At 63.0% G+C, this 11,231-nt stretch overlaps 6 protein-coding genes across 6 annotated transcripts; 2 read left to right on the top strand and 4 right to left on the bottom strand.

The window, feature by feature from the left end:
* Positions 1–31: 31 nt before the first annotated feature.
* Positions 32–1,902, bottom strand: nuo-51 (NADH-ubiquinone oxidoreductase subunit, mitochondrial). The gene is made up of 5 exons (XM_062767618.1): positions 1,638–1,902; positions 1,425–1,574; positions 1,210–1,374; positions 367–1,153; positions 32–312 (listed from the first exon to the last, which is right to left on the bottom strand). Exons 1-5 carry the CDS (start codon positions 1,789–1,791, stop codon positions 81–83), a joined length of 1,488 nt encoding a protein of 495 aa, XP_062623602.1. The 5' UTR covers positions 1,792–1,902; the 3' UTR covers positions 32–80.
* Positions 1,903–3,183: 1,281 nt separating this feature from the next.
* Positions 3,184–3,681, top strand: LOC62_01G001145 (uncharacterized protein; the record flags this gene model as incomplete). Its single annotated transcript, XM_062767619.1, has 1 exon — positions 3,184–3,681. The coding sequence occupies one exon, from the start codon at positions 3,184–3,186 to the stop codon at positions 3,679–3,681; it is 498 nt and encodes a 165-aa protein (XP_062623603.1).
* Positions 3,682–4,053: 372 nt separating this feature from the next.
* On the bottom strand, positions 4,054–4,472 carry SPAC1782.12c (UPF0382 membrane protein; the record flags this gene model as incomplete). Its single annotated transcript, XM_062767620.1, has 2 exons — positions 4,054–4,394; positions 4,433–4,472. 2 exons carry the CDS (start codon positions 4,470–4,472, stop codon positions 4,054–4,056), a joined length of 381 nt encoding a protein of 126 aa, XP_062623604.1.
* A 274-nt stretch (positions 4,473–4,746) lies between these two features.
* On the top strand, positions 4,747–6,061 carry YNG2 (Chromatin modification-related protein YNG2). Its single transcript, XM_062767621.1, has 4 exons — positions 4,747–4,899; positions 4,944–5,015; positions 5,062–5,798; positions 5,845–6,061. Exons 1-4 carry the CDS (start codon positions 4,815–4,817, stop codon positions 5,974–5,976), a joined length of 1,026 nt encoding a protein of 341 aa, XP_062623605.1. The 5' UTR covers positions 4,747–4,814; the 3' UTR covers positions 5,977–6,061.
* Positions 6,062–6,179: 118 nt separating this feature from the next.
* Positions 6,180–7,679, bottom strand: LOC62_01G001148 (uncharacterized protein; the record flags this gene model as incomplete). The annotated part of the gene is made up of 3 exons (XM_062767622.1): positions 6,180–6,244; positions 6,304–7,289; positions 7,324–7,679. The coding sequence occupies 3 exons, from the start codon at positions 7,677–7,679 to the stop codon at positions 6,180–6,182; spliced, it is 1,407 nt and encodes a 468-aa protein (XP_062623606.1).
* A 694-nt stretch (positions 7,680–8,373) lies between these two features.
* On the bottom strand, positions 8,374–11,077 carry Vps37a (Vacuolar protein sorting-associated protein 37A). Its single transcript, XM_062767623.1, has 8 exons — positions 10,869–11,077; positions 10,600–10,727; positions 10,455–10,559; positions 10,166–10,251; positions 9,317–9,391; positions 8,851–9,262; positions 8,738–8,800; positions 8,374–8,601 (listed from the first exon to the last, which is right to left on the bottom strand). Exons 1-8 carry the CDS (start codon positions 11,041–11,043, stop codon positions 8,491–8,493), a joined length of 1,155 nt encoding a protein of 384 aa, XP_062623607.1. The 5' UTR covers positions 11,044–11,077; the 3' UTR covers positions 8,374–8,490.
* Positions 11,078–11,231: the final 154 nt, after the last annotated feature.

The raw sequence follows: 11,231 nt of genomic DNA on the forward strand, positions 1-11,231 counted from the left end.
CCTCGCACCACAGCCAGCACCCCCACCCCCGCTACCTCGTACACATGCATGCAAGTTTTAATCTACTGCCCAACTTTTCCCTAAGCCGAGGCCGTCAGGCGAGGCTGGACCTCGCCGCCAAGGTTGTCTGGCACGGCCCTGGTGTAGTCGACGTCCGAGACGAGCTTTCCACCAAACTGGATGGGTCCGTACTTCTGCTGGAACTGGGCGATACGGGCCTCAACCTCAGGACGGAAGTTCTTCATCAGGCCCTGGATAGGCCAGGCAGCGGCGTCACCAAGAGCGCAGATGGTGTGGCCCTCAACCTGCTTGCTGCAGGCTGCGTCAGCAACAACAAACCAATATACACCACCAATGGCCACTTACGTGAGCTCGAGGAGCATGTCGATCTCACGCTCCTGGGCGCGACCCTCGACCATGCGGTCCATCATGTTCATCATCCAGGTGGTACCCTCACGGCAGGGGGTGCACTGGCCACAAGACTCGTGCTTGTAGAATTTGGAGAAACGGGCAATGGCGCGGATCATGTCGGTCGAGTTGTCCATGACAATGACGGCTCCTGTTCCGAGCGAGGTTCCGTTGTCCTTGAGCGAGTCGTAGTCCATCAAGCACTTCTCGGCAGTCTCACGGGTGACGACGGGGACCGAGCAACCACCGGGGATGATACCCTTGAGGTTGCTCCAGCCACCACGGACACCACCGCAGTGCTTCTCAAGCAGCTCCTGGAGAGGGATCGACATCTCCTCCTCGACAACACAGGGGTTGTTGACGTGGCCCGAGACACAGAAGAGCTTGGTGCCGGCGTTGCGCTCACGGCCGAAGCCAGCGAACCAAGCACCACCACGACGGGCGATCGTTGGGGCGACGGCGACAGTCTCGACGTTGGCGACGGTCGAGGGGCAGCCAAAGAGACCGACGTCGGCGGGGAAAGGAGGCTTAAGACGGGGCTTGCCCTGCTTGCCCTCGAGCGACTCGATAAGAGCAGTCTCCTCACCACAGATGTAAGCACCGGCACCGCGGTGGAGGTAGACGTCAAAGTCGTAGCCCGAGCCGCAGGCGTTCTTGCCGATGAAACCAGCGGCGTAGGCCTCGTCAATGGCCTTCTGGACGTGGTAGGCCTCCTGGATGAACTCTCCACGGATGTAGATGTAGGCTGAGTGATGTCAGACGGCGGAACGTCATCGGCCCTTGGCTCCTCCTCTAACCCACCAGCAGTAGCGTTCATGGCACGGCCAGCAACGAGACAGCCCTCGACCAGCTTGTGGGGGTCACCACGCATGATCTCGCGGTCCTTGCAGGTACCGGGCTCTCCCTCGTCGGCGTTGACGACGAGATACCTTGGGCGGGGGTCCTTCTCCCATCCAGGCTTGTTCACTGCGCACAGGTCAGCCAGCCGCTTACAGATGTCGGGCAGCACGACGCACTGAAGCTCCACTTGAGGCCCGAAGGGAAACCGGCACCACCACGGCCACGGAGACCAGAGTCCTTGATGGTCTGGATGATCCACGAGTCACCCTTGAGGAGGATGTCCTTCGTCCTGTGCCAGTCGCCGCGGGCCTGGGCACCCTTGATTCCTGCGACGCGTTAGTTGCCTGCTTGTCTTGTATAGTGCCAGGCGGGGGCACTGCGCGCCTCACCCCAGTCCTCGCGAGTGAAGAGGTTGGTGAAGATGCGGTCCTGGTCCTTGAGGCCGCCGTAGTGACGAACGGGCGTGTCGGCAACAGTCGCGAGGCCGCGGACCTGGGTCGACGCCGTCCGGAGGGAGCGGGGGAGGGCAGTTGATCGGAGCATGTCGTCGTCGCTTGTGAGTGGTGATGTGACGACGGTGTGCGAGTAGCCTAGACGACTGCGATGGTCGTTGTTGGAGTTGCGTGTCTGTAGTAGGTCACGACCCGACTTGGCTGCTCCGTCGCTGCTGCTGCTGCCTGCTGCCGTCCCAACTCGCATTGAGGGCCACTCCATTGGGCGGAGCGCACCGGGTCCACCAAAGGGCAGGACGGAATCAAATCCGCTGTGGATTCGGCGTTTTGGCGGACTGTGGCACTTAGCAAGGGGCAGACTTGGCTGGGCCATTGTTGACAAGTCAGGCGCGGGCGGGGTGCATCGAGCATCCTTTGTCACTGTCGAGGTCGCTGTCGCCACCGTCGCCGCCGAGGCCGAGCCCATTCCTCGTATCATTTCCCCCGATAGCGACTCGACTCGACCAAAGGACGAGGGGCGGCACAGAGGGCGCAATCCGAAACCGACTGGCGTTTGGGGCGCAGTTCGGACCATGACAGTTCACCATGCCTCAATGTCACATGCACATGCGTCTGCGACTTTGCCACCCGCCCGCCCTACCCGCAGGTGGCGTCGTTGCAGCAACAACGAGGCAGATACGCGCGATTAGAACCAAAAGGTCTCTGTGCACACCGCCCGCCAGAGAGGCTCGAGTGGCCTCGTGTCACCGCGGCGGCGTGATAAGTGGCCACGCAGCAAACGTGGGGGACGACGATGCCGGCGGTCTGTGCCGCTGCGCTTGCTCGTGGTCTACGAGCCTGCTTGCCGTTGGCTGCGACGTGCTGACTCGAGGCAGCACTGGCCCGTGTACCCGTGTCTCTCTCTCGCCCTCGTGTGTGACCCCCCAAAGGCCCCAAGATATCACGACGCAGTGCCCCACCCCATCCACCCTTTTGTCTTTTGTGCCTCGTCGTCGTACTGATTCACTTACACCTCCCCCCCTCTCTCCACACACACACACACGTCCACATCCTTTAACCGCAGCACCCACCGCGTCGTCGTCACATTTGCCCAGTGTCCCCCCCTCGTCGACAACCCCTTTACCCTGCCTATCTCCCATCCGCTCGTCAGATTGCTTCTCTGCCGCGTGCCTGCCTATCGCTTGCTCGCTCACCACGCTCACCGCCCCCGCTGCCCCCGCTTCCACCAGCACAACCACCACCGCGACCGCCTTCCCCACCGCCCTCACCCCCCTCACCCCTTCACCCACCCACACAACAACAGCCTATATAAACCTTACAATCATGGCAACCCAAACTGCCTTCTCTCATTTCCATTCCACGTCCTTTTATCACCCAGTCGCCGCTGTTCACAACACATACCCATCAGTCGCCACCAGTACCATCCCAGGTAAGCTACCCTTCAACGATGACTCAGCACACACACCCGCTCACACCACCAGACATGGACTACCTCACCATTCTCGCAACCCGCTCTGTTGTGCTCTTCCGTACGCCCACTGCCCGCAAGGTGCCCGGCTCGACGGGATACCTTCTCCCGCCCAAGCCGATTGCAGTCTCGCTTCTCAAGCTCATTTACGGCGACACGCACTGCGCATACTTTCTCATCGAACACGTTCTCGAGGGCGCACGTTCGAGCACGCACGGCGAGTTCAACCCGGCCACGGTCGACCACGACGACAAGGCCCTCTCTCAGGCGGTCGAGGCGATCGCTTGGGAGGAGATTGACCGTGCCAAGGTCTTCTCGCGCGCCCTGGGCCAGCTGTTCGCCCGCGTCGACAGCGTGAGCGAGAGCCAGGTTCATGACCTCGCCGCGACCCATGGCCTCGAGCTCGCCGTGAGCGGGCCACACACCACTGCCGGCGGCGCGGGTGGCGACACGCTCCACCAGCCGCACCCATTCGACGCAACTCCCGCCGACGCCACTGCAGTGTTCGCCTAATCCAGACCAACGTGAACGCTGCCGGCGGCCAGCATGGCCACCCACCCACCTTTGCCGCCCGGCGGCGCTAGGGGCGTCTAGAGTGCTGTGCGCCCACATACGTCAGCACGACTTCATGCTTCCCTTCCCCCTTTCTCCTCGGCCCCGTTTCAACCTCCTCCACTCTGGCTCGAATGTTCTCTGTTCAAGCATCCGCATCATCGCACAAGTCTCTCCTGTCTCAAGATATCGTCATCAAGCATTGTAGCAATCCACCAGTTGACAAGGGTTCTTTTTCTCAAGGTCTCAAGGACATGTTTTGGTGTTTGCTGTTCTGGGATGTGTGCCGTCTCTCAAAGTGCCAGCGCGATGTAGCTGTATCATATGTTAGTATTATTCATGTGCGTGGTGTACCAACCCAGAGATCATGGCCAAGCCGCCGAGGGGAGTGAGCGGGCCGAACACCTTGGCGACCTGGTCGCGCCAGAGGACGAGGCCAAAGATTGTGCCGCTGAAGGTGAGGGCGCCGCCGATAATGAGGCCGGCAGCCGTCTTGTACCTGCGCGCGCCGAGGGCAACGGACGGGTGGGCCGAGATGGCGAGCAGTGCGAGGCCGTTGAAAATGAGGTAGCTCGAGCCCGTCATCCACGACGTGTGTGACTTCTCGGGCAGCTCGGGGAAGCGCGCGCGGAGGGCGTGGGCGCCAAACGCGCCAAACGACATGCCAGTGGCGGCTGGGGCGTGAGTGGGGGTTGCCAAGCTATGCACTGACTCAAAGCGGCGCCGGCGCGGAACAAGGTCTGGGCGCTCATTTTGTGTATGTGTGTGTGTGTGTGCGGAGGTGGTTGTGTGTGGTCTTGTTCGAGGTCAAAGTCGCGACGAGGACAAAGCCGGCCTTGGACCCAACAATGGTCTCGGCCGGGGTGCCGGAATGCGTCACTGCTCGGCGCGTAGCGGACTCCCTCCACCACAGCTTGGCATTTGTGGACGGATTAGGCGCGTGTCTTGAACCCTGAAAATTACTTCCGCGCCTACCACCAACGAAAGGACCATTTGCCACCAAGCACCTCGAACTCGCAAGTTAGCAACGCATATATTTCATCACGCGGCTCACGCCCAACAAAACAGCCTACACCACCACACGCGACCACAGAATGGCGGGAGCACAGGCGCAGCTTCACGTGTACCCGCACTTCAACCACGAGGAGGCGGCGGCAGTCGCGGCGGAATTCGTGCAGAGTGAGCTTGCAGTTCTCGTTCGCAGGCACAAGCTGACACACCAGGTCTCGACAACCTCCAGGGCGAGGTGACGTTTCTGCTGCAGGAGATCCGGGAGAAGGATGAGCGGATAGGCCGTGAGTAGCTATCGATCGGATGAGAGAGCCCAGCTGACGCACACAGAACTGCTCAACCGCATCAACCAGCGGCACTATGGCCTGACGAAGAGCATCAAGAACCTGTCGTCGGCCAACGCGCAGCCCTCAACAGCGACCTTCACCCTCCCCATCCCGGCGGGTGCGGCGCTCCCCACGGCCCACCTGAGCACCAAGGACGCGCAGAACGTCGCCAAGATCCAGACCGAGTGGGGCAAGATCGAGTCGCTGCAGGCCGAGAAGATCAAGCTCGCCGAGCGGCTGGAGCGCATCGTGCTGCGTGCGCGAGAGCGCGGAAAGAACGAGTGGCACAAGGTCGGCGGCATGGACATTGACGAGCTGGACACGGACGTCAAGATGGGCGACTTGGGCGGCGCAGAGGTGCTCCTGCCTGCCCAGGGGCTCGGCAGCGGCAGCGACGCGCGCCACGTCAAGCGGCGCAACAAGCCCGGCAATATGCCATTAGCCGCCGCCATCAGCGCCGGCAGCAGCATGGGCACGCTCGTCGGCTCGCCGGGCAGCATGCCGCCCCCGCCTGCGCCGCGTGCGGGCAGCGTCTCGCGCGCTACTGGTGGCGCACGCGGTGCCCGCGCAGAGCGCCACCAGAGCATCGCAACGACCATGTCGGATGTGGACGCCGACGGCGAGGTCGAGATGGCGGACGGCGGCGACGTCGAGGCCGACGACGCAATCTACTGCTTCTGCCAGCAGAAGAGCTACGGCGAGATGATTGGGTGCGACAACGACAAGTGCCAGTTTGAATGGGTGAGTGGGGAAGGGGTGGTAGGGAGTGGTGTGCTGACGCCTCCAGTTCCACGTCAAGTGCGTCAATATCAACGGACAGCTGCCGGATACGTGGTACTGCCCCGACTGTGTGCAAAAGCTTGGGCTCAGCTCGAGCGACGGCAAGGTGGCCAAGGACAGAAAGGGACGGAGAAAGTAGGCGGAGGGGAGGAGGGCGCCGGGGCGCCGCGTTGTACAGTATCCTGGCGTAGCAGGCGTGTAGCATGTATCACGAGTGTAGAGTGCGGCATGGCGAGCGAACTGCAGTGTCGTCGTGAACATGATACATGGTGTATTAGATGCGGCTAGATATGACGATGATGATTGCGATGATACAACATGGTGTCTGCGTTTGGCCTCTTCTCAGTCTTGCTCTCCCGTCTCGCGGCTCGTGTCTTGCGCCTTGCGCCTTGCGCGCCGCTCTTGCACTACCAACCTGCTGCGGATCAACACCACCCACATCCACCACCCTAGTGCCACTCCTCACTGGGGATACTCTGCGCAGTGCCCTGGGCGTCCTGGTTGCGATTGACCATGGGGCTGATCCAGCGCGGCGCAGCGTCGAGCACAACGCCGCCAGCGTGCCCGCCGCCCTCGCCGGCACCGACACGCCAGCCCCAGCGCTCGTAGCCCTTGAGCTGGCGGTAGTCGAGGTCGACGACCTGCGTCCACCACCACCCGCGAACGAGGGTGGGGCAGGCGGCGAGCAGCTCCTCGGCAGCGAAGGCTGCGGCGTCGCGCCACTCGCCACAGTCGTCTGCCAGGCCTGGCACAATGGCGGACGGCGACAGGCAGAGGTCGAGAGACGTCAAGGCGCGGTAGTGCGCCAGCTGGGAATAGAGCGCGCCGCCGGGCGAGAGCCAGCGCGCGCGCGCCTCTGCGCCGCCGGCGGGCGCGTCGTTGTCCTCTGGCGGCGGAGGCCCGTGTGCCGGCGAGAGCGAGTACACTACCTGCACTTTCCGGCTCGTGTCGTACGGCGCGACGAACACCTCTTGCAGCGTCCCCGCGCAGGGCCGTAGTGCCGCGAGCACGGTGACGGGGTCCCACTCGTCGCTGACCTTGATGTGTATGTTCGTGAGGGGCGCGCGCGCGAGCACGCCCACGAGCGGCGCGATCGTGCTCACGGGCGCGAAAGTGACGCTCGCGCACTTGATCCGCTGCAGCCCGGGCGACCAAGACGCAAGCAGGTACGTCATGTGCGCGCTGCACACGCGGCACTTGAGCGCGACGTCGAGCGAGCGCAGCGCCGGCAGGGTCAGCCCCGCGTCCTCGGCCCCGTGCCGCCCGAGCGCAAAGTACCGTTCTTGGCCTGCGCCGTAGGCATCGTGCGAGCAGAACGGGTTGTGCGCGAGCTCGACAGACGCGAGGTTGGCCGCGCGCGAGAGCACGCCGACGAGCAGCTCGAAGCGCGCGAGCGCGGTGAGCGGGGGCACGGGCCGGTCGGGCGATCGCGAGGGCGTGAAGCGCAGGTATCTGGCGTTAGTAGCTGCCCCGTGGCCTGACCCACCTGACCCGGCGCAGCACCTCGTCGGGGGCAGAAGCCCAGCGCACAAGGCGCGCATGCGCGTCCCACTCGTCGCGAATCTCGATCCCGACCTCGCGCGGCCTGATGGCGTCGCGGACGCGGCGGCATGTGGCGCGGAGGGCGCGTACATCGCGCGCGCCGTACCCGCGCGCCGGGGGGCCGAGGTTGATCCAGTGCTCGCCGAGGCTGTTCTCTGCTGCCGGGCACGCGAGCGAGGCAATGTGCGCCACTAGCTCGTCGGGCAGGTCGGCGAAGCTTGTGCGCGGCGGCTTTGGCGGCGATGGGGACGGTGGGAGGGGGAGCGGGGGGAGCGCGAAGAAGGTGAGCGTTAGGGCCATTGTTGCAAGTGGCCGAGATTGATTCGGAGGAAGACAGACAGACAGGCAGACAGACAGCCGTGTCTCGGGGCCGTATCGCGTTGGCGTCGCCTAGGCTGTGGGCGTCCTCGTTTTCGTCGTGCCAGTGCTCGCGGTGCTCGTGGCCGCAGCGACAGGCATATCAGTGTCAGTGTTCAAGTTGCTGCAAGTTGCGAGCAGCACAAGTTGATGTGAAGCGATAATGTGCGCACACAGACCACCTCACCTCGGTCTCGACGCCGTCCCATCGCCGCGGTGACGTCAGCGAGCCTACGCCGACCCCGCCCCCGCTTGAGGCTTTGCCGCCCCGTAACCCCGCCCCCACTCGTATCGTCGCCGCTTAGCCGTCGGCCGCCATGCCTCGACGAAGGCACAATGCCAAGAACTGCGCATCTGCGCCGTGCGGCGGCGTGGAGGGCGAGAGACCGACGACGCACGCACACGCCAGCGAGTTTCGCTTTTCTGGCGCCGAAAATCACTCGATAAGCAAAATGCTGTGCACAGACCACCACCACCACCAACCACAGTGTGGCACAACCACCATCTCGTCAAGAACGTGCATTTCCGTGCGCCGTCTACAACTCTCGCAGATGCTAACATCGAGCCTAAATCAAACCGAAACAACGAGGCGGGTCGCGTGTGCTGCGCCTTTAAACGACAATGCACTATGAGGGAAGGGTGAGGAAGGGGGACGGGGGAGGGGGGGGGGGGGTAGGAAGTGGGGAGGCAAGTCCTCGACCTCGCTGCAAGACGGAGGTCAAGCAAGAGCGCGTTTCGCTTCTAACCGGCACGGTTAGAAGTCCCCGCCACCGAAATCTCCTCCGCCATCGAATCCGCCACCGCCGTCGTAGTTGTCCTGGGCCTGTCCGTCCATGTAGCCGTCCATGTACTGGTCGTGGCTGTACTGAGAACGTTAGTGATGAAAAAAGGGGGTGTGGCGTGTGTGTAGAATAGGCACGGGCCTTAGTGATGGAGTGATGGGTGATCGGCGGTGGCCAGGAGGGCGGGGAGGGAGGGGGATGGAGGAGGGGGATACTCACGTTGGACATCATGTTGCCGATCATCATACCACCGAGGAGACCACCACCCATACCGAGCATTGCCTGTGACGACGTTAGCCATATCCTCCGTCGCTAGGCACAGCCACACTCACGCCGGTACCCGCGCCCATGCCCTGCCTCTGGGGCTGCTGCTGGACGACCATGGGCTGCTGGGGGTATCCGCCCATCATGGGCTGGCCGTACATGGGCTGACCGTAGCCCATCTGGGGCTGGCCGTAACCCATCTGCGGCTGGCCGTAGCCCATGGGGCGCTGGCCGTAAGCCTGCTGCTGCTGGTATCCTCCGCCGTAGCCCTGCTGCTGCTGGTACTGGGGCGGGGGCTGCTGGTTGTTGTTGTTCTTGCCCGTCAGCTTGGAGAAGAGGCCGCCGCGCGTCTTCTTCTCGTCGCCGTCGTTGCTCTGCTGCTGGGAAGCATTAGGCTGGTACGACGCCTTCTCGTTGGCGCTCGGGGGCGGGCCGGAGGGCGAAGCGAAGCCGCCGGCGGGAGGTGCCTCGTCGGCAGGGCTACAGTGTCAGCGGCGAGCGGCGAGGCGACAGGCGGCTCCAGCGGCGACCTACTGCGTCCACGACGATTTTGGGCCACCGGGCGCCTTGGTGTTGACGTAGAACCAGGTGTTGTAGTCGGGGTTAAGCCTGTGGTGTGAGCACTGGAGCAGTGGGGCTGGGCGGCGGCGAGTGCCGACTCACTGTGTCACCCATCCGTCCGGGAGGGGGCGGGTGTCGGGGTTGGAGGACATGTCGGTGTCGCCAGAGATTGAGTGTTGTTGGGGGTGTTTGCCACTGAGAGGATGAAGTTGTGCAGTTGATGAAGAGGATGCAAGAGAGTGAGATATGAGTGGGAGGTGGATGGGGGGACAATGCCAAGTATTGGTCTGGGTCTTGGGATGCTTGGGTGCTCGCTCAGCGTCTGGCCAGCCAGCCAGCTGGCTGTAGTCCTCCCCCCACCCCACCCCGCCGGCCGCCTTGCCTTCCAACCTGGATGGTTCCACCAGCAAGATCAAATCACGTGATTGTGTTAAACTCCGCATATTAAGCGAAGCGTCACTGCCGGATGCACTCGCTGCTCTGCTCTCTACGCTGCGTCAATTTGTGGGTGGCTCTGGCGGTGGCTGCTGCCGGAATGGTCCAGCAAAACAAGTGCGGCGACTACCGGCGAGCAACGTGCTAATCTACACCAAAGATCGACCATCTGCGTTCGGTCGGAGATGGGCATCGACCGCCGCCGCCGCCGCCGCCCTGGAACAAACGCACACACCGCAATTCAGTCGCGAACAACAGCGGACATTGCCTCACGACCCACCCCATACGTCATTCTCCCCTCAATGCTTAATGCGACATCGTTACAACGAATCTAGGACTATATGCACACCTCAGTCATCCCGCCATGCAACCTCTCCACGAGCCCACCGCTCGGCCCAAATAGCCCGCTTGTGATACGTCTTGCGCGCGGCCTTGAAGTCGGCGATAAACTCGTCCAGTGCACGGTCACGCCCCTGGAAAGCTGTCAGCGCCGAGGTCCGTGCACAGCCAGCTCGCATCCGAGGCCACGCGTTGCCAGCACGCGCCAGCACGACGACGCATCTGTGCACCGCGCAACACTTTTGCCTCCCACCACCATCCCACTCACCCTCTCTGTTGCGCGCTCCTCGGCCCCAGGCGCAGGCGAATCGACCCGCGAGCCCGGTCTGCTGCCTACCGTCCCCGTACCCTCAATGAACGCCGTCGCAATCTTCTCGCTCGCGTCATCCTGAGCCGTGAGACTGTGTCGCAGGCGCATGTGAAGGAAGGACGGTCGCTGACGCTGACATGGGTCAGTTAATGGAGGACAGATCGTTACCCACCTGGTAGAGGTTGGTTTGCGCCTTGTCAATCTCGGTCCACTGCGCCTTGAGCGCCTCGGCGTGGTTGTATGATTGGGCCGTCGCTTCCCGCAGTGCGACGAGCTCGTCTCTCAACGCGAGGTTCTGGCCTGCGCGTGGGGTGTCAGTCATCACGCGGTCATTCATGCGCGTGCCAACTCGGCAAAGGGCGCCGGTGTAGCCGGAGCAGCCAATGATGGCCCCGGCAGCCAAAGTGGTGGGGATGGGGGGACGGGGAACAGGATACCTACGGGCCACTTCATCATTCTCCCGTCCGAGCCGCTCTACGTCTGCGGCGAGCTGCTGCACCTCTGGGAGCGAGTATAGGAATGCTTCTGTCAGCTCTGGTGAGCTCAGCAAGTCCTTGAGAAACGCCGGTGGATAGGATGCGAGGGATGGAAACTGTTGTAGGAGCGGGGTCGCCATGGTTGGAGAGTGGGTGAAGCGTGGAATATCAAGGGCAAAGTGTTAGTTTGATTAGTGTTAGGTGGCGACTGGCCGGGGGATTATTACCCAACCGGCCGGCGATGCGCTTCCGCACTCGGAGACTGCGGCTGGCGGCGCTTGCTTGGCTCTCGTCCTTGACGCCACACAGCAATCAATGGTGCTCCATC

The sequence above is a fragment of the Vanrija pseudolonga genome, chromosome 1 (genome assembly GCF_020906515.1).
Source record: "Vanrija pseudolonga chromosome 1, complete sequence".
Taxonomy (NCBI): Eukaryota; Fungi; Basidiomycota; class Tremellomycetes; order Trichosporonales; family Trichosporonaceae; genus Vanrija; species Vanrija pseudolonga.